General features: G+C 44.3%; 3 protein-coding genes across 3 annotated transcripts; all 3 read left to right on the top strand.

The window, feature by feature from the left end:
- Positions 1-1,614: 1,614 nt before the first annotated feature.
- Positions 1,615-8,030, top strand: ADA2 (adenosine deaminase 2). Its single transcript, XM_053464335.1, has 10 exons — positions 1,615-1,714; positions 3,361-3,665; positions 4,430-4,655; positions 5,145-5,355; positions 5,430-5,557; positions 5,918-6,008; positions 6,323-6,431; positions 6,558-6,715; positions 6,875-7,077; positions 7,430-8,030. The coding sequence occupies exons 2-10, from the start codon at positions 3,368-3,370 to the stop codon at positions 7,539-7,541; spliced, it is 1,536 nt and encodes a 511-aa protein (XP_053320310.1). The 5' UTR covers positions 1,615-1,714; positions 3,361-3,367; the 3' UTR covers positions 7,542-8,030.
- Positions 8,031-12,007: 3,977 nt separating this feature from the next.
- HDHD5 (haloacid dehalogenase like hydrolase domain containing 5) lies at positions 12,008-16,235 on the top strand. Its single transcript, XM_053464807.1, has 8 exons — positions 12,008-12,476; positions 12,702-12,905; positions 13,302-13,414; positions 13,685-13,778; positions 14,199-14,232; positions 14,557-14,731; positions 14,908-15,096; positions 15,210-16,235. Exons 1-8 carry the CDS (start codon positions 12,351-12,353, stop codon positions 15,541-15,543), a joined length of 1,269 nt encoding a protein of 422 aa, XP_053320782.1. The 5' UTR covers positions 12,008-12,350; the 3' UTR covers positions 15,544-16,235.
- A 2,330-nt stretch (positions 16,236-18,565) lies between these two features.
- Positions 18,566-20,006, top strand: TMEM121B (transmembrane protein 121B). Its single transcript, XM_053464994.1, has one exon. It carries the CDS (start codon positions 18,775-18,777, stop codon positions 19,771-19,773), a length of 999 nt encoding a protein of 332 aa, XP_053320969.1. The 5' UTR covers positions 18,566-18,774; the 3' UTR covers positions 19,774-20,006.
- Positions 20,007-21,563: the final 1,557 nt, after the last annotated feature.

The following is a 21,563-nucleotide window of genomic DNA, read 5'->3' as shown; positions in this document are numbered from 1 at the left end:
TGGGTATGAGGGTATCGCAGGGTTCTACTGCCCTAAAAGCCCCCGTTGCCCACCCGGTGACCCGGTTTCGCTGCTCTGTGTTAGTGAATACCCGGCCAGCTGCAGTCCGCCTCCTCTCCAGGTCCCCCCATTGTTAAACGTTCTGGATCAAACCAGCTGCTGCATAGAATGGGGGGGGGTGGCACTCACCCACTTACAAAAGGCATCTTCAAGTACTGAAGGGGTTAATTTAACCTCCCAATGACAGCACACATTGCAAAAAGCCCAGCCGTGGGCGTAACGTAAGAGGTTAATACAGCGAGGGTATTAAACACAGCTGGGAGAGACAAACGGCTCCTGAATCTAAGACGAGACCGACGGCTGATAACGGTTCTGTCAGACTAGATATAGCCGACTGGGTCTGATCTGCCGGAAAATTCTCTGCTTCTTTTTCGTGGGTAAGAACTGACCCCTAGAGGCTGCACAGAGCAACTGCAGCCCTGTAGAGGTCAAAGTCAAAAGCCAAAAAAAGGTTTTTTTTTCCTTTTTAATGCAAACTCAACAAAAAAAAGCACATTGAAACTACCGGTAAGCGCGATAGGAATTAACCGTCGCCGTCAGCTTTACTCCAACCGTTAATTGCCCCACTGCTTCATAACAGCAAATTCCTCCAAATAATACAGATTTGTTTTTGTACGCAAATTTTTTTAATAAATATCAGATTAACCATTTCAGTTTAGTCTACCGACTGGAATATGGGGCCAAACAATAAGGAACCTGAGAACCAAAAATGTTGTCAAAGATGATTCTAAATTCCCCTAATGTTCAGGAATTACTTCCAGTTGGGTGCGCAGGTCAGAGGCCCCAGTTTGTGAGCACAAATGAATAAATCAGTTCCTCAGGGGTGGGGTTAAATAAATATTCCCGTTTGGATTAGCTGCCAGCTTGTCACATGACCCATTTGCAAGGAATTCTGTGAAGTGCAGTTTGTTTGGTCCCCGGCACCTTAACGCTAACGTCCGCCTGATGACGCAACCGCACACTATGTACTCATATGTACTGGCCACACAACGGACCCCCCAATCTGCTGCCGGAGTGGCACATCGGCTGAGTGTGTGGCACTGCCAGCCAGAGGCGTCCCCACCATTCTTACCAGGAACTTTGTGTGAAAATACCATAAGGCTAGATTGCAAGCTCACGGGCCGAGTGCTCAGCTCCTGTTGTTGCCCGTTGTGTAACTGTCCATTTGTTAAGTGCGGTATTTGTTGACCACCCCGTGTTTAAATTGTACAGCGCCGCGGAATATGCTTAAAAAACAAAGTTTCATAAAAACAAAATAATACCATTTTTAATTGTAATTTTTTTTATATAATTTGTTACGTTAACTCCATTGTAGCCGGCAGCGTTACGATTTCTTCGGATGAATGAACGCCGTGATCACAGGCGAGCAGAGTTACAATGTAACCAGCCTCCCTGCACTGATAAGTGTACGGTTTGTAGGCGGGGCCTGGGCTGCGTCTGATTGGCCGAGGATGGTAGTTACAGTGACGTGGGTAAAGGGGGAAGGGTGACAGATGGTAGTTGTTTTGGTGTAATTTTTTTTCTTTTTTTTTTTTTTTTTTTTTTAAAGGGATTTCGATTGTTGCTCAGCTGTTTGGTAGCTGGCGGCTGAGAGGGAGGATCACAAAGGATCAGACTCCAGGGGAAACAACAGCTGAGATTGGGATAAAAACAGGTCTGTGACCCTCTATGTTCTGCATGAATCTCTACCCCCCCTCCCCTGTCCTTAAGCATTAAGTAAAGCCGCAGATTAGCCCCTCACTCTGCTCGGTGGTCCTTGTAATCCCGCACTTCCCTGTAACACACCCCGGATTGTAGCAGTTTGGGTTTTTTGTTACAAAACCTCATTTGTACCCCTTACCCGCATTTTTAAGGCTGCAACCCCCCCCCCTTAATTCACAGCTAGCTACAGGTTGGATGATGTGCATTGTAGTCCAAAGACGTAGACTTTGCCTGCGGCTAAGACCCGTCTAGAACGACAGCGAGGGCATGTAAACATTCGTGGGATAGGCATACGGCTCCCGGCGACTGATTACGGTTTGAGTCTTTGCAGCAGGAAGAACGGACAGACTAGAAGGGGGCCGAATGGGGCCGACCTGCCGGCAGATTCTATTTTAATTTGTTTCTTAGAAAGCTTTCTGGGAAAAGGTGCCGCCAACATACATTAAATAAAAAATTGAAAAAAGGATTTATAATTCGCTTATTGCTTAATAATTCTTTTAAACCTAACGGGTTTAAAACTTCTCTTTTGGTATCTAAGAATCGTTTAATCATTTGTCATTATAATAAACGTTAATTCCTATAAATCTGCATGACGCAGCCCTTCCGTAAATATATATATATATATATATATATATATATATATATATATATATATGTTAAATCAGCTAAAAAAGTTCCTCTTTCGCTCTTGCCAAATCTGCAGAAAAGTGTATAATCCCTTTACTGAAATAGATTTTCATTTGTTAGAGAGCCTTATGTGCCGCCTGTATTGGCCCCTCCAGTAGCACCAACTTTATTATTACAGTGACGTTGAATTGCTGAATCTGTATAAATTACCCAGATCGGTATCTATATGACATATTTTAGAAATTTGTAAATTTTCATTTGTAATATGGAAATTCCTTCACTGTATTCGCCTCTACCACTTCTCCTGGGAGGCTGTTGCACTCATCTACCACTCTCTCGTTAAAGAAAAACGTCCTTACGTTACATCTATATATAAGTACGTGGGTTGCCTTGTGCCTGAGCCGGCTCTGTTTGCTTTGTATTCTAATCTATAATCTGAATTTCAATTTCCTTCCGGATTATAATACTGTCACGCTCTTATAGCCGAGCTCTAACGATTATTTACTGGGGTCAGAAAGAGTTTACACTCTACTTGATCGACATCGAATTAAAAGCAGAAACCCAGCCCGGGGGGGAGAACCTTTATAAACAGAACACACTCAATTTTATTTTCCCTACGTCTGAATTTCCACTACACACGCACACTCTCGCTGTTCAGATGATACGGGGGTCGGCATTCATCTTCCCAACTCAGAATATCACCAGATGAAGGTCATTAAGACAGAAAAACAGGATTTCAAAGTTAGATTTTTGCTCCTGTTTTTGCAGCACATGCTGCTAAGAGCACTTCCTGACTTTTCGAAGCAAACAGGAAGTGAGCGGTGCCCTAGAAAACTGTGTCCCCCATTCTCAGCAGCAATGTTAATTAAAATAACTGGATTTATTCCCATAAACTTGTAATAAGGAACTGGAAGTTTCTACATGATGATGAGAAACATCCCAGTCAGCGGCTAACCAAGGTTTCTCTTTCAGTGTTAAGATGGCGAGCCTCTGCCTTTGGCTGATCTTTCTCTCCGCGGTCAAGATATCCCACTGCCTTCCGGTTAGCCTCAAAAGGGATGAGCTGTTGGCCAAGGAGAATAACCAAAGGGCCGGAGGCAATATTCTTCTGGGAGAGCGGGAGATGGAGGCCAACAAAAACCTGATGAGCATAAAGGAAGCGGAGATAAGGGAGGCTGAACGTACCGGGGTATTCCCTCCCAGCATGCACTTCTTCAGGGCTAGGGGACTCATCCAACAGAGCAAGGTTTTCAAGATCTTAAGGGAAATGCCCAAAGGTAAGAGGTACAGCTGTCTGAATTTAGAACTTAGAAAGAGTCTTGGGGAAAGTTCTAAACAATGAAGAGTTACGTGTTTTATTCGATTTCTCCACCTCCGTATGCCTGGTGTCATCTCTAAAAAGGCCGAAAGATAGATGGGTGGGTGACAAGGTAGCTAAGATAGATGGGTGGGAGACAAAGTGTCTTGGATGCTGGGAGATCGCTGGTGGCATTGACATGGACTGGACAAATATAAGGTGGACCTAAAAATTGTGGTTTTTAACAAAATGGGAGGTATTAAAACAAAAGACCCCCCCCTTAGTTGCTCCAATCATCAATAAAAATAAATTAAGGATTGGTGATGGTGGCTCGTCTTGTTGGTAGGTTGAGTTCTACCGGTTGAAGGTCTCATGGGATGCTTTGAAGAGGTGGGTGTAAGATTGAGCAGATGGGAGAGAAGTGGAGGAGACAATCGAGAAGGAAAGAGACAGGCAATGGCTTCTACGGCATTGTTGAAAATACAATCAGTACAATTTTGAAGCATTTTGTAGAATTAGAAATGGAATTCTTGACGTCAATGGGAGGCCAGTGGAGAGTTTCACCAGGTAGAGCTGTAGATGAGTGAGGAACGCACATGGCGGCTACACTTAAAATATTTCGGGATGTCTTTGCTCACATATAATTGCTCCATTAACAAACCAGTTATAGTAAAACTCTGAAAAGTATTATCGGAGTTAGCTGTGAAATGCGTGGTCCGTTGTAATACTTCTTCCCACCTGTAGGGGCCGCTCTTCATTTGCATGACTTTGCGATCCTTGATGTGGATTGGCTGGTAAAGAATGCATCCTACCTCCCGGACTGCTACATTTGCTTTACCGACGGAGGGGATGTACGGTTTCTGTTCTCCAAACCCGCCCCGGTCGGAAACCTACCCCGCGGCTGCTCAGAGTGGCTCCTTCTCGAAACCTACAGGAAGAAGCTGGGAGACGTGACAGACTTCGATAACGGGTCAGTGGCAAAAAGAGGCTTAATGTGAATGGAAATGAGGAATATGTATCTGGAAAGAAGTATATTAAAGCTATCATGGATCGGACCCCATTGTATATCCCATTGTGACCCCGTTTTTCCCCACTAATATCTGTTTCATGTTTCACCGACGGGGTTAACTTGCAGTGACCGAATGTCCCTGGGATTAAAAGCAGTGGCCATGAACTGAGTCGTGTGCCCGAGTTTACTCTTTGTAAACATAACCTGATTTATTTCCTTATTTATTTATTTTATTTTAGATTAGGAGCGCCGTAGATGTTCCTGGGTGTTCTGCGTAATTAGATATGGCGGCATCACTCCCAGAGGAAATAGAATCGCATAAACTTCTAAGACCTCAGAGGTCCCTTCTTCATGACTCTACAATTGTTATGAAATTATAGCACCGAATAAATTTCGCTGATTTTCTTTTACCCCTTTTGCCACCAAACCCCACTTTTCTTTGCATTTCAGACTAATCCAGAACCTAACGCTTCTAACAGACAACCCAGAGCTGACCTACCCCACGCAGGATATAATCTGGCGTAGATTCGAGGGGGCTTTCATCACTGCCGCGGGACTTATCTGCTACGCCCCTGTCTTTAAATCATACATCTACGAGGCTCTCGCTGAGCTGTACCAAGACAACATTCAGTATATAGAGATGAGAGCCATGCTCCCCCCGGTTAGTATCTCCGCTCCTCCTTTCTGGCTCTTGTGGAGGTAGAAATCACTAACCTCTTTCAAAATAACCCCCAGGTCTACGAGTTGGATGGGGCCATCCATGACCGTTCTTGGCTGGTGGCCACTTACAGAGATGTGACCAAGAAGTTTATGGAAGCTCATCCGGATTTCCTGGGCTTAAAAATCATCTTCACCGTCCACAGGTAGCACATAACTGTTGGGATTGCGCATGACCACCATGGGGTATTACTTTCCATGTGTATTGGCAATTTATGACTCTAATCCCTGAGCCCTGGAGTCACGTGGCTCTGTCGTGGCTGGATGGCCATTGTGGCTCCATGAGATGGGGATCTCTATCATCACGTGGCTCTATTGTTGGAATGCACATGGCCCAGTAAGCACTGGAATCTGTTGGGTCTCGGATGACCACCATAGAGTAGTGTTACCAGTAGTGCTCCATAATTGCTCACTACTGTTATCACTAGGCTGTATAACGTCCGAGCATTCTTCGCACGCTATGTTCTACGTTACCCTAATGTTTGGACGCTTGTGGATACTTCTAGGCACGAGGATGTCTCCAAGGTGAAGGACGCCGTGTATGTTGCTATGAAGCTGATGGAGGAATTCCCAGATGTCATGGCCGGCTTTGACCTTGTAAGTGTCTGTAGGACGTTGGAATGTTGACAGCCCAGAACAAACATACCAATTTGTTTTAAGAATACACTATAGAAACCGGTAGCCACCTCAGTAACAAGACAGCGGCCTCTCTAAAAAGCATACGTGGCCCGAACTGTCCATCAACCAGCGTCCCATAGTCACCCGAGCAGTCATATGGGAGCATGAAGACGTAATGTATGGCTGCGTATGCCGCCGGCCGCACTTACATCATCATAGGACCCCTGGCCTTAAGGTGCCAGGGTGTCCCCCATCATAACTGATCTGACCCTAGAAGTGTTTTTTGTCACCAGGTTGGTCAAGAGGACGCAGGAAATTCCCTGTATCAGTTGCAAGATGCCCTCAAGATACCCAGTTCGATGGGGGTCAACCTTCCGTACTTCTTCCACGCTGGAGAGACTAGTAAGTAATTTGAATATTGAGTATTTTATTAAAAAGTGTATAAGGTGTATAGATACAAGGCCCAGCGTGGACAGACACTTTACCCACCCCTCGTACCTCTCCCCTGGGTATTTTTCTCCCCTGTAGATTGGCAAGGGATGGAAGTGGATGAGAACGTGTTGGACGCCCTGCTGTTGAATACCTCTAGGATAGGGCATGGATACGCCCTCGTCAAACACCCCATGGCCCGCGAACTGTCTTTGAAAATGAACGTTCCGCTGGAAATCTGTCCTGTGTCCAATCAGGTAACTGAAGCTGCCGTTGGTAGCTACACCCACCTCAAAACGCAAAGCCGATTGGTCGCCTTTACCTCATTACATTGAGGAATATTTGACTTCTGAAGAAGACCTTATATCTTGGGAGGTGTCTCAATTTCTCATTTTGACCCATTGTCTCTTCCGCAGGTGCTGCTACTGGTGTCTGACCTCCGAAATCATCCGGCAGCCGCATTGCTGGCTGACGGGCATCCACTGGTGGTGAGCTCAGATGACCCGTCCATCTTTGGGGCGCAAGGTGTATCCTACGATTTTTACGAGGTGTTCGTGGGAATTGGGGGCTTGAAGGCGGATCTGAGGACCTTAAAGCAGTTGGCGATCAACTCTATCAAGTAAGGGCCTTACAGGAGCTAAACAAATCTCCAATTTACTTACTCAGGACTGACTAATCTGGATTTCATGCTGAATAGAGAAAATAATACGTGAGAAAGCACTCACTCTGCACTTTAAATGAGTGATGCACCCATGACACCAACATTTACTAGATGTTTAAGACTGAACGTTTCTGGGCCAACTCCCAAACTCGGGCTTAATTATCTAATAAATGTCAGCGTCAACCCCACACATCTCCTGAAACGTGACGGCTTTGTCTGTTACCCATAGTTCCTGTGAGAATGTGGATTCTTGGAATTTCTAGTAAGCTCGATTCCGCCGAGAACGCTACTTTTTCTTGTCTGTGTTCAGTTACAGCGTTTTGTCGCAAGATGGCAAAGACAGAGCTAAAGAAGTCTGGCAGAAGAAGTGGGACGCTTTTGTAGACAATCTGGCCAAGGAGACATGGTGGAAACAGCTGTAGATGTCGCAGAAGGACCCCAGGACCGCCGTGGCCCTTATTCGGCATCATGTGAAGCTGCTGGAAGACGGTCCGGAAACCTAAAGAAAACAACTTCACAGAATATTGAATAAGGGTCGTCAAAAGGGTGAACACGTGTGACTGGGACGAGTGCATGGGGAGAGAATGACGTCTAATGAGAAGGAACGTTGAGTTGGAATTGGGGTGGGGGGGATGACCAGAGGGGACATTATGTGAGAAAGGGACTAATGCTATTTTGGAAGCTAATCACTAATCTTTGTCCAGAATGAAGAGAAACCTCAGTGAATTTTAGCAGTAAGTTTGTTACTCCAGTAATATCGCCTTGGGCTGAACTCACTACTTAGTGAATAGACTCCCAAAGGAAGTAAACACCAGGAAAGAGGGAATTAGGGGAACGCGGTAGACATGGGGATTAAGAATTCTAGAATGTTGTGAAATGCTTAAGAAGAAAGGATGTATTGGGTGATAAAATTAGAGAGAACAGATAAAACAATTGTCCTTAACCCATTGACTGCTGCAGTGCGCTGCTCACCCCTTTCTAGCCACATGGAAACCAAAGAAGTAACATGAAAAGACTGACCACGTGAACATTGGCTGCTTGGATGAACACGCTACAGCTTTTGTGTCCTCTCAGTGGTTCCTCACTTTAAACCATCCCAACATTCATCCGGGACACGCTAGAGGAGCGAAGCTTAGACTGGGGGGGGGTGTTAAAGAGCAATTCCATAAAAAATTTATATATATATTATTGTTTCTTTGATACTAAGGAACCCCTTGAAACCCTCGGCCTGTTTTTGTTCAAATCAGCCAGTAGTGGTCAGCCGTACTCTGAAAACCTCATATAAAAAACTATAAAATACGTAAACCTTCATTTTTAAATGCTATTGCACCTTTAATGTCAACTGTATTTAAGGAACGAGATGCCGGGAAGAAATTAGGATAAGCATTTGAGATTTTAAAGATGAGAAGGTAAAGAGAAGCAACTACCTCAGACTAAGAGTATGTGAGTGAGAGGGATGTATGAGTCTATATGCCAAACTAGAATGCCAAAACTGGGGAAACCCAGGCCCCGCCCACGAGGAGCCACTCACCTGTTATTAACATTTCTGCTCTTAGTCACTTGTTATTCTGTTTTAACCCTCCTAGCATTTCATTGTGTTTTTAGTAAGTGTTAATGTAGCATGGATTGTAAATGTTAATGACGTGTCCAAAACCCAGGGCCCCGTTCCTCAGCTCTTTTAAGGTATATCCGAGAAACTAGGAAATAGCTTAGCCCTCAAAAACTGAGAGTCCCCACCTCAGTTGCAGTCCCATTGTAGTCATAAAAGCAGCATCCTATTAAAAAAAAAACCATAAATTCAAATGTAAATTTGAAAAACATTATAGATTAAAGGCACTTTTTTATTTTCCTGTTTCTTTTCAGAATTTTATTAACCATTAATAAATTACAGTTATCTTAGAAATTTTAAAAAAGATCTTTCATCCAAAATTCTAAAAATTAAAATACATCTGCATGTTTTTAATGATTTTATATTATTATTAATTATAGTGATTTAAATTATTCTTGGTTTGAATATCTAAGATGGTGTTTTTTTTAGTTTTTTTTGCTAAAATATGGAACAAAATATTTATATGCTGCCAACAATCCAGTTAAAAATAAAAATGTGTTAATCTGTATCTTTTTAGATGTATAAACTTGGTGCTAGGGGAGAATGTGCCATGAATTTCAGAGGCAAAGCCGTAAATTTTGTCTGGCTTTTGAAATCGTCGTTTAATGATGCAGTTCCACTTATTTTGCCCTTGACACCCCATAGTCACATGATCTGCCACGTCAGTTGCAGATCTGGTGCTGCAGCACGTGGCCGACGGCTGGATATGCCCGACAGCATGTGGCATTAAAAACGTATCCAGCCATCAGCTGTGCTCACATCATCAGATGGCCACCTCCTCGTCCAGTCTGGCCCCTGCCTAGCGGTACTGATTTTTACCATTAAAAACTCTATTATTATGTGTTTTTTTTATTAATGTCATCTATTGTGTTTTCATTTTATCTTCTCCAGTTTTCTGATCCATGTATCATGTAATTGTCTGTTGTGTTTAACGCAGGGCCTGGGGATCTGGTTTCCATTTTCACCATAAGCACTTTCACTATTAGTTAGATTGTAAGGTCTTTTTGGGGCAGGGATCATAAATGCACTTTTTCATTCGCTGAAAAAATGTAATCCTGTACATTGTATAATTTTGTAGAAAATTGTAGGGATTATATTATTTAGAGCAATACAAGATTCTATGAAATGATGATAATAGATTATTTTACCCCAATCTGCGTTGTGTGTGTGTGTGGTTTTTTTTTTCTAATTAAATCTAAAGAAATAATGTTTTATTTATGGGAAATAACACATTTAAGTAGATTCCTGACTCCAAAGTGGCTCTGGTAACATCTAATCAGATGATCCGACAGAGGTGGTTGATCCTGCTTAGAAGGAGATGGGAGGATGAGAGCCATGGCTGAGAGAATAAAAAGCTGTGCCTGGCAAGAACACTTAGTGTGGCTTGGCCGCAACAACCAGTTTGTCCATCTTCATTTCAGATGATTGATTATTACTGATCCCAGGGCCGGTCAGAGGATCTCCACAACAGGCTCATGATACTTAATACCCGCAAAAGCAGGACAGTAGGACGGTGCCTGCAAATCAGGACTGTCTCAGGTTAAATGGGACTGTTGGGAGGCATGTGAAACAAACATTGGCCCCACCAGAAACATAATGCTGGGCTTATGTATACATTATGTAGGCTAATATCCGAGGTTTAACACTGAGTGTTACGTCAGCGGTCATTATGGTCATATTGTTGGGTAACAGTTTGGCGACGAGTCCTACATGTTCTATTATTAGTAGTACATTCATGAATTTAATATGTAGGTAGAAACGTAATCATTAACTGGAACAGAAACAGCTTTGGAGGAGGAATAAAACTGGGTGAGGAACAGCCAAGCTCACTAGCAAGGAGAGGTTGCTGAAGACACCATGGCAAGACCGAGCACAGCAACAACACACAAGGTAGCTACACCGTCTCAGCACGTCTCTGCCAGGCTGACATTTCAAGGCAGACAGGGGTTTTTTTCCGGTGTTCTTTTGAAGAAGCAAAAAGAAACGGGCAATGTTGAGGATCGTAGACTCTGTGGTCAGTTAAGGAGAAGATGGAAGATCACGCTTACTTCCCTTCGCAATCGGAAGATGTCCAGCAGTCCCACCAGCTCGGCATTGGCAGTAAACAGTGGGACCCTGGTACAACCATCTACTGTCTGGAGAAGTCTGGTCAGAAGTGGTCTTCATGGAAGACTTGTGGCCGAAAAGCTGTACCTCAGACATGGACATAAGGAAAAGCGACTCAACCGTTCGCAAAAACACAGGAACCGGGTGCAGAAACATGGCAGGAGGGCTCCGGACCGATGAGTCAAAATGAAATATTCAGCTGTAGCAGACGGCAGTTTGTTCGCCGAAGGGCCGGAGAGAGTGTTTGCCGGCAACAGTGAAGCAAACGTACAGCCAGAGCCGTTAAGAACTATTTTCAGCGTAAAAAAGAACAAGTCCTGGAAGTGAATGTGCGGCCCCCACAGAGCCCGGACCTCAGCATTTGAAGGTGCCTAAAACTTTTGCTCAGTACTGTGTATATATATATATATTATAAACTAATAATAATTTTAATTAACGTTAATTTTTATTTATGATTAAAGCTGCTATTTTTTTCTATAACACACATGCTGTTTTAATTGGGTGCAATTTTTCTGCAAATACTGCAAATTATGAATAATTTACTGTTTCTATTAAGCCTTAATAAATCTTATGCTTTAATGGGTTGATCTATTTATGATCATTGCGTAATTTCTACACAGGGTAAACCTCTGCCCCTCCAACGGGGCAAAAGCCTCACACCTCGCACATCCTGCCTATTTATGGCAGGGTTGCTCTTATCTTACCCCAGCGTCTTGAACCCTGCGTGGACTACATATCCCGGCATGCTCTTGAACACAATCGCTTCTCATGCCGTCCAACGCTGCATGCTGGGAGATGTAGTTTATGGTACTTCTTTGCGTAGTTCGCTCTTGATTGGCTGAAGGAGTGACATCTGTGTTCCGGGTCTCGGGCTGCTCAGTGAGGGTGACCGGGAGCAGGACGGGGGAGAGCGCCACCCTCAGGACAGTCGCAGTGACATGCCATAGGACTGTTTGCCAAGGACTGTATGTAGAGGGAAAAGGGCACTACATAGAGGGCATTGGGTGGGTAAAGGGCAGTGCCAGGGGAAGGGGCAGTACCAGGCTGTATATGGTGGGGTATTATTAGGGGAAGGGGCAGTACCAGGCTGTATATGGTGGGGTATTATTAGGGGAAGGGGCAGTACCAGGCTGTATATGGTGGGGTATTATTAGGGGAAGGGGCAGTACCAGGCTGTATATGGTGGGGTATTATTAGGGGACGGGGCAGTACCAGGCTGTATATGTTGGGGCATTTCTAGGGGAAAAAACAGTGCCAGGCTGTATATAGTGGGGCATTAGCCAGGGCAAAGGGCATTGCCAGAATTAATATAGGCTGCACTGCTGGGGTAAAGGTTATATATATATTATATATATTATATATGTGTATGGGCGTGGCTAGGATCTGGACAATGGTATCAGCAGGTTTTATATAACACCCCACCAAGTTGCACGGGATGCAGTTCTGGGTCTAGTACGGAGAGCGTACTTCAGCTTGTGCGCCGGACAGGGTGCGAAGGTCCGTGCCAGGCCACAAGATGGCTCCCTTGTACCATAGGATGTTCGGCATGGTCCGGAGGAGCTACTCAACCTGGGAACGAAGCCTTTCTCTGGGAACGCTGCCCCCTCTGGGGCACAGAGGCTTGGCAGTATCTGCCCGTCAGGTGAGTTACCCCCTCGATCATAGCGTACACTCATACACTGCTCAGACTTATCTCGGCAAACAATGCCAGCCCTTAACTTCAGTAGCCCTCAAACTGTAGTAGTTTCTGGGGACCACCTTGTCCTTGAAGATCTTCACCCTAACCGTCAAGCGGTGGTCCACACATGGCAAGTCATAGACGCCTACTAAACTACACACGTTAATCCTTTTTTTTTTTACCCTGCAGCCTCCGCCGAGGTTTGGTCTGCTGTTCGACATCGACGGAGTCCTAGTAAGGGGCAGAAATCCCATTCCGGGGGCAGCGGACGCGTTCAGCAGACTGCTGGGCCGAGATGGGAAGCTGGCGGTGCCCGTGGTGTTCGTGACCAACGCCGGAAATTGTATTCGTCAGGCTCGGGCAACAGAGCTGAGTTCAGTGCTGGGTGTAGAGGTAATTAACACAGTGTTCCATACATTGCTTCTGTGTTCTATAACGTGGACAGGATTCCCACCCTGTTAGTCTTTCTCGATCCAATTTTCCATTATTACATTACTTGCTTTCCGAGACCTTCTGTCTGAGCCGTATAAGGACTCAACAGCAAATTCTTTACCTTGGAGTAAACTTTGGACAAGTCAGAATATGACCTGGCTGAGCTTAAACGCCAAGTCCTTGGGAGCTGTGACTTATTTCACTTATCAAACGAAGAGTGAGCTCTTCCGTCCAGATATTCATTGAATAATCTCCACCCATTGATGGTCCCTTAGATCACCGTAGATGGTACCGCGGCTCATATACACCGGTGAGCTATGATATGTTACACTGGATCTTTGTGGCTTGTCTCCGTAGATTTGCGCTGATCAGATTATCCTGTCTCACAGTCCGCTGCGGATGTTCCATCAGTTCCATAACAAGTGTGTCCTCTTTTCCGGTCAAGGGCCAGTGGAAGAGATAGCCAAAGAGTATCCTTTCACGCAAGCCTGGGGTGTCTGCCGTAGACGTGATTTAAGATGGCGTGGCAGAAATTTCACACGTCCTCTCTTGGGTCTATTTATCACCAGAGTTAGCTGTGTTGATCAGCCATCTTTATTTGGAACAGTAGGAGTGAAACGTTCCATGCCCTTGGTGGCCTTGTGGGACATCGGGTGCCTAGGTTTCCCTGTCCTTGGTGTGGGAAGTTGGCTTGGTTCTCGTGTGTTATGACCTTCACTTACGTTCTTGGCTCCTCACAGTCTGGGTTTCAATAACATAGTCACCATCGATGATCTGAGAACAGCGTTTCCGTTGCTAGACATGGTGGATCATAGCCGCAGGCCTAAGAATCCGGTAAGTAGATCTCGCACATTCTAACATTATGCAGGAGTACAAACTTTCTAACGTAGCAGGAAATGGACATTCTAAGGGAAAAAAAAACATCGAAGCACAATCCAAGAAAAGAATATGCTGAGGCAGTAGAGTAAACAAACATTGTAAGGTAATTATGGAAATTAGAAGTTCTACAACAGTACAGGAAAAAACACGCATACCATAATCAGAAAGCAAACATTCTAACACAATTATGGAAATGAATGTTGTACAACGGCAAAGAAACAAAAAATGCATACCATAATACAGAAAACAAACATTCTAACATAATTATGGAAATGAACGCTCTACAGAATACAGAAAATAAACATTCTAAGGCAGAACACCAAACAAACATTCTAATATAATATGGGTTTTCACCTAATTCTTTGTCTCTCGCAGCCCCCGATTTGCTCCGACTTTCCTACCATTGAAGGTAAGAGCTGGTGTCCAGGCTCTGTCTCCTGGAATTGTTGGGGTTTTGAAGCTGTTTTTATATGAAGGGATTTGTAGACTGACCTTTACCGGTGAGATTATTTGATTATTTTATATGGAGATGTACTAAGTTTTGAGCTTTTACCCCACAAACTATACAGCTTAGGTGTCATCCACTTGAGTTTAGGAAGTCTCTCTTGCATTTTAATATAATGTATTATGTCTTAATATAATATATATGTCTTATATAATGATGTTGGAGCTGGAGAATCATCCAGAACCCGAGACTTTCGCTCATTGTGTTTTCCCCTCCGTTGTATTGTAGCGGTGGTCCTGGTTGGCGAGCCGGTGCGGTGGGAGACCAGCCTGCAGCTGATCCTGGATGTTTTGCTGAGCTCAGGAAGGCCCTCGGAGTGGCTCTCGCAGGTTCCTCATCCACACATCCCCATCTTGGCTTGCAATATGGATCTTGTCTGGATGGCTGAAGCCAAGGCTCCAAGGTTGGTCCTAAAAGCTACCGTTATTAGAACCGATATCAACCCCATCAACTTCCCCAAAGCTCTGTTTGCCTTAGGGCAGCAACCTCTTTACAACCCTTCCAGTTACCCCTCTGTGGGCTGTTTATTTGTTACTCACCGCAGAATCCACCATTGACGTAGTAACTTTTCTTTATCAGGTTCGGTCACGGCACGTTTCTAGTCTGCTTGGAGACTTTGTATCACAAACTGACTGGCCAAGAGCTCCGGTATGAAGCCCTGATCGGTAAACCCAGTACAGTGACGTATAGCTTTGCCGAGCGCCTAATTCTGAGTCAGGCTAAAGAACGCGGCTGGGATACCCCCATCCAGACAATCTACGCCATAGGGTACGTACGTTGTTCCATGGCTTATGCACCCATGGACCCTTTTACTCAATTACATATTTTAGTGCCCACCAATGAAATATACCGTTATTTATCATATATGTTGTGTCCCACAGGGATAATCCAATGGCTGATATCTATGGAGCCAATCTCTATAATCGCTACCTACAAAGCCAACAAGGGAATTCGAGGGACAGTCAGCCAGAGAGCTGTCAGTCAGTCCTGGTGTGCACAGGGGTATACAACGGGCAGGGAGATGTGTCACCAGACACCCAAGAGAGTGTGACGCAGACTGTTTTCCACGGACACCGAGACTTCCGTCTGGACCCCAGCTTGGTGGAGGCGACACACGTGGTGCACGACGTGGGGCAAGCTGTGGACTTGGTCCTCATGAAAGAGGGTTGGGTGTCCGAGGACGAAAGAGTGGGGTCTTCGACTCCCAAGACTTAGGGAGTAACTGCGAGTCCCGAAGCGCAGGAGAATCCTTCAGAATCCTTTAAGTTAATGGCGAATCAAAGCAAGATGATTGCGTTTTGAGTTCAAAACTCAAGGAAGTAGTAGAGTGAATGTTTTTAAATAAAAAAAATGTTAGTTTTAAGTTTTATCTATTTTTTAGGTCCGCAGGGGATGAATATCTCACAGCCATGTGCCAGCGTACGCATATCTCCCCGCTTTACGTCTGATTTCAGGGATTGAACCAGAATGCTACTTTATGAAAGAATGAGATTAAAGTCGTTTATAGTGATTGCTGCAAAAAAAAATAACAAATAGAACGTTGGTATTAATAAAAACAAATAAGGAAGCCAATACTTCCTATTTACGTAAACACGAGATTTTGGTGCTGTAGGTACTAGTCAAACCGTAATTCGTAGTTTATATAGAATCCCAAAAGAAAACCAGCTTGGGGAGAAAAAGATCGAAATCCGTGCCTTAAAGGGAGAGCTTGATGTCGAAAACAGGTGATTAACGCAACATCGTCTCAGGTGTTCTACAACCGTACAGGAGGCTTCTAATCAGGACTTTACTGGGACTCTTGTCTGTATTCTATACATCTTTTTGGAACGTGCTTCGAAGCAAACGCTCACATATGCATCTATATAAAACAAATTGTAAAGAAAATGTATCAACAAAAGAAGTTTACTTTTACTAAAATAGATACCCGCTCTGTATCATGACAAAATGAATTCATTAAATCCACCGATAATTTGTGCTTTTCATTGTCCATCAGTGTGATTATTTTGGGGTAAAACATTTGTCTAGTGGAAGTTGAGATGTGTTTGAGGGCGGAAGTTCTCTCCATTCTCAATTGTCCATCCTTAGGAAGGCTGCCGGAGCCAATCAACAACCATCAGCAACTTAACAACAGGGGAGAGATAAAAGAGAGACGCCTGCTTTATTCTTTAACCCCTTAAGGACAACGGGCGGTCCCTAAACCCATTGAAAACAATGCATTTTGAGCCCGTACATGTACAGGCTTTGTCATTAAGGGGTTAATACTTTTCCTTTTAGGATTATTATTTTTGGGGGGAAAAGAACTCGGGAGCTTCAGGTCCAAGAATACTTTCTCTCCTGCCTCACCGATCTCTAAAATATCCCAGCTTTCCTCCGGTTTCTTTAAGTAGACCAATGTAGTTTAAGGATTGATCCAGAAAAAGTCCTTTTAATTAAAAAGCTTTTCGTTACGGATCAGCAAACTTAGAGAGGATCTCCTGCGCATGTTTTGAAAGTTGCACGCTGGAAGATTTGTTTTCTTGAAGTTCTCAAACATTAAAACGCCTTTTGGAAAATAAAAACGTATTTTGCATGGTTTTCAACAAAATATCGGTGCAAGAAACAGCTTTTGTGAGGCAGAAAATGTTGAAGAAGAGACCTCTGAGGTCCCAAAAACATATGCGCCTCCATCTTTTTCTATGTTGGCCATGCAAGCGATCACCTTCATGTAAATGTATATACGTGCTGCGCGATTCTATATGATCCGGTGTTCCTGTACATATTAATATGGCCGGACATTAGCCTGCATATAACCTCTGTTATATATATATATATATATATATATATATATATCCTGTATATATAGTCCTGCAGGCTATATACAATATCTTTAGTGCTTAACTAATCTGTTATTGTATATATATCCTCTGTCACCTATATAACATATGTGTATAAACCCGACCTCAGCATACAGCATATAACTAGGATCACTGTGTATACATTATACACATGAGCTATGCTATAATGCCTGTTGAGCAACTATATATATATATATATATATATATATATATATATATATATATCCTAACACTTGCATATATTACCCAGTCTGACCTGGGCAATGGTATATATATATATGTATATATATATTAATCTGCATGTAACCTGTTATAAATACTATGTTGCTACATACGGATGTGCGTATGAATTAGCGTGTTCGTTAACCAGTGTCCCTGTATATGAATTAACATGTATTACTCATAAATTCACATGCATATGTCCATTTCTCTTATGTTAATTAATCTGTAGGCTGTATGCGGAGTGCATGCTGGATATAGGGTACAGTACACTGAGCTCCAGATGCCTAAGCCACATCCTCCTCTCTCCCACCTCTATTGCTGATGCCCTCCCATTTCTCCCCCCCCCCCTCTCTCCATCTCTTACAAGCGGTGCTCTCAGCCCATCTGGCCGCAGCAGCAGCCCCCATCATCAGGCAGAGCAGAGAGAGGACCCGGGGACTGAGAGCTGCCCCTGGACCCCGGACACCTACCCCCCCCTAAGGGCTGTCAGTCCCTCTTGGATGTCGTCTGCATTTCCAGTTGTCAGCCGGGCTGTCACACCTCCCCCTCCATCGGTCCTTCTCCATCTCCAGGGCTGTCACACCTCCTCCTCCATCGGTCCTTCTCCATCTCCAGGGCTGTCACACCACCTCCTCCATCGGTCCATCTTCAGGGCTGTCACACCTCCATGGACCCCCTGACGTCATCTGAACCCCAGGTCGGTGCATACCCCTCATACATTCTGTACTCCTGCCCGTATCAGGGCCGTTGTCTGTTTTTACCCCACTCATAGGCTCTGAAACATTACTTGTCACCCCCGAGACATTACCCCCTATGGCAGCATCTATCCATCCTTCCAAATTACCTGCCGGACCGTGACTTCTTGCATGTTATCCACGTAAGTTCGGAGCCCTCTCATATATTATCCCCTTTCATTCCCCATACATGTCCACCCCAATCACTCGTCCGACCCCTATGTACTTAGCTTGCCATTCATTTGGGTTTGGTTCCCTCCATGATCCTACATCACACCTGTAAATTTACCCCTATCTCCTCTCTTACTACCTATATACTTTTCCATGCCTTAAATACCTTGGCATAACCCCTTGTTGTTATAATAATAACTATTATTACCAGTTCATGTTTGTTGACCTCTTTCCCACCGTCCCAAGGGCTCTATCTCATACTGACTGTGTTGACATTTTTCATTGCCTTACCCCAGTAGTTACCCAGCTCTTGCAGTCACCTCCAGCCCGTCCCTGTTGGTCATAACATTGATTGGCATTTTGCCTCCCATTTTCCTTCATCCTAGTATCAGCCTTCCGCCATCCTGCCCCCTCCACTCTCTCCAATACCCGTGGCTCCCTCTTGCCCCCCATCCCCAGCCACATCCTCATCTTCAGCCCTGGGGATGACGGCCGGAGAGTTTACTCACGGGGGCTCGGGGAGGCTACAGAAGAGAGGGCCGCCTTCCGCGCTCCGGGTCTGCTATAAAGCCTTGTCCGTGACTCTCCTGGTGGCGCAGGGGGCTTTGCTGGACCTGTACTTGATTGCCGGCACTGACCTTTACTGGTGTTCCTGGATAGCCACCGACCTGGTCGTGGTAGCTGGCTGGGGCATCTTTTATTTCAAGAACAGCAAAGGTCAGACATCCAGCCAGGGGCCCGTTAATTCCACCGGATATGGTCTCGTGCAGCTCCATAAGAAAGGGCAGTTTGCGTACAGCCATCTGGCCTGGCTCATTTACTCCATCGCCTTCACCCCAAAAGTGGCTCTGATACTTTGTACTTCCATAGTCGATCAGATCGAAGCAGGGGTACCTTTGGGTAGCACAGGCTTTAGACTCACCGTCTCGCTTTCGGTGCCTCTGCTTTGGGCACTTGTCCGCTCACTCAGCGTGGACCCCCGAGGATGGCTGCAGCAGAGGGCCACCGGCTGCTTCCTGGCTTCCTGTCTGGATCTACTTGACAGTTACGCCCTACTGGAGTCCATGCTGGAAGGAAATCTTCCCCTCACCCCGCTTTTCCGCTACCTACTGCTCGCCGTATACTTTGTGGCTTTGGTTTCCCCTGTGCTGTGGTTGTCTGAACTGGACTCTGGGGTCCCCGTTGGCTGCTGTCGCCTCTTCCTCCGACTTCTTTCTGGATCTCTGGTAGATGGTCCACTCCTAGCCGTGCGCTGCTTCTTGATGTTGGGTCCAGCCCATCAACCGATATCGGTCTTCATGTTGAAGAATGTGTTTTTCTTAACCTGTCGATGGCTAGAAGTGTTGGAACTTTGCTGCCTCCTTCGAGTGCCACGTCCTGGCCACGCTGACCGACCCCCTGGGCAGTTTAGCCATTGCGTGTCCGAGAATGACATGGGGCCCCATGCCTATGTCAACACCCTTGCTGTGACATCTCAAAACTAAGTTTGCCCACTCCCTTCTCATCCCTTTTGACTTGTTTTGGTCTTTGTTTAAATATGTGGTTGCATGAAACCTGTTCACATCCTTCTACACCAGGGCTGGACAAATCTACGTGAATCTTCGGAGCCAGAAAGACAAACCCCAGACAAAAAGTTTAGTAGCCAGATCTCAAAATGCAGGAGCCGTGGCTTTGTCAAGCCCTGTTCTACACCAGATCATTGATATGGACATAACTCCAGAAGGATATTCCACAAGATCCAAAAACAAAGGCTTGAAGCTTCAGTGAACAGTCAACATAGCTACTTATGGACCTTTGCCTGTGTCTGTAACCGATGAGACGAGACGTTGGGTTCCTCGGCCAAGAGTAACAACGTAACTGTTTATTTTCATCAAGTATCCTTTGAAGACAGTTTATAACTGTAATACCTCCAGTGTCCTCGAGATAGGACGTCCAAGATGCCAACTTTGGGCAGATGATGGATCTCCATGAAGGTTCCCATTAGATATAAAAAAAAAAAAAAAAACATTCTAGGCTACGGTTTAAGCAGGGTCAGGTCATCAAAATTCACCACAGAGGACAACGGATCACTTTGACAAGTCTCCTGAGGATTCTAACTGCGGAATACTTTATCGGGGGGCAAAGTAAGTATAATATCACAGGGGGCAATAATCACTGTATCAACCAACCTAATTTATTTAATGAATAAACCCAAACGAGAGAAGCTGCGATAGTGAAAAGAGACAGACAAGGGGCTCTTCCTAGTAGCATGGGATGGATGGACTCTGGGCATAGGTGTCCCTTTAAGCCCTGTCTGTATTCAGAACATCATGATGGTCCGAGTGTACGTGTCCGGTATGGTTAGTTATTAATGGATGGATATTGCGTGTGTCCTTGGCACAGACCCATAGGCGATAGAGGACCTTTCACAAAGAGTCGGGTGTTTGTGGGAAGCTGGCGCTGCCACTGGCTCGGGATAAATGTGCGAGTGAATCTTTGGGCAGAGTGTGCGTGGGAAGCTGGCAGCGCCAACAACCAAGAGCTGCGTGCGTAGTGGAATTAATTGTAGGATATTCTCATACCAGCGCTTCGAGAGAAGGTGGGCATCGATACAATGAACTTTATTTCTCTCAATTATTGATAACTTGTAGACTTCAGACATTATCAGGAACCCTAATTATATACTATTATTATTATTATTATTATTATTATTATTATTATTATATTATATATTATTATTATATATTATTATTATTATTATATATTATTATATTATATATTATTATTATATATTATTATATTATATATTATTATATTATATTATATATTATTATTATTATATATTAGAATATATTATTATTATATTATATATTATTATATTATATTATATATTATTATTATATATTAGAATATTATTATATTATTATATATTATTATTATATATTATATATTATATATATATATATGTAAAATACGCGACCTTCTGCTGTTTAATCACAATTTAATTACTGTGTCACAATATAGAAACCATTCCCGGACACTCCGTGTCATCGGCTTCATCAACCCAGGAGTCAGCCAGATGTTGGAACGCACCACGGAATATTCCGTACTAACGGAGACCGACGGGCCAGCCAATCAGAACCGGGAACTATCAACTATAGAAAGGTGCCATTCACATCCAAGGAAAGGACCTCTGAGGTCTTAAAAGTGTACTGGATTCCATACATCCTTACTAAAAAGTATCACAACTTATTCAAGCTCCTGTCTTTAGCAAATGAACAGACTGTCATATTCC

This window comes from Spea bombifrons, chromosome 4, assembly GCF_027358695.1.
Source record: "Spea bombifrons isolate aSpeBom1 chromosome 4, aSpeBom1.2.pri, whole genome shotgun sequence".
NCBI classification, from domain to species: Eukaryota; Metazoa; Chordata; class Amphibia; order Anura; family Pelobatidae; genus Spea; species Spea bombifrons.
The sequence above is the reverse complement of the archived record's forward strand: the minus strand, read 5'-3'. Positions and strand labels throughout refer to the sequence as shown.

Coding starts and splice junctions, on each gene's coding strand:
- ADA2 (XM_053464335.1), top strand. CDS start 3,368: ATGGCGAGCCTCTGCCTTTGGCTGATCTTTCTCTCCGCGGTCAAGATA. Junction 3,666..4,429: donor CTTAAGGGAAATGCCCAAAG/GTAAGAGGTACA, acceptor TCCCACCTGTAG/GGGCCGCTCTTCATTTGCAT. Junction 5,558..5,917: donor ATCATCTTCACCGTCCACAG/GTAGCACATAAC, acceptor GGATACTTCTAG/GCACGAGGATGTCTCCAAGG.
- HDHD5 (XM_053464807.1), top strand. CDS start 12,351: ATGGCTCCCTTGTACCATAGGATGTTCGGCATGGTCCGGAGGAGCTAC. Junction 13,415..13,684: donor GTGGAAGAGATAGCCAAAGA/GTATCCTTTCAC, acceptor GGCTCCTCACAG/TCTGGGTTTCAATAACATAG. Junction 13,779..14,198: donor GCCGCAGGCCTAAGAATCCG/GTAAGTAGATCT, acceptor TGTCTCTCGCAG/CCCCCGATTTGCTCCGACTT.
- TMEM121B (XM_053464994.1), top strand. CDS start 18,775: ATGACGGCCGGAGAGTTTACTCACGGGGGCTCGGGGAGGCTACAGAAG.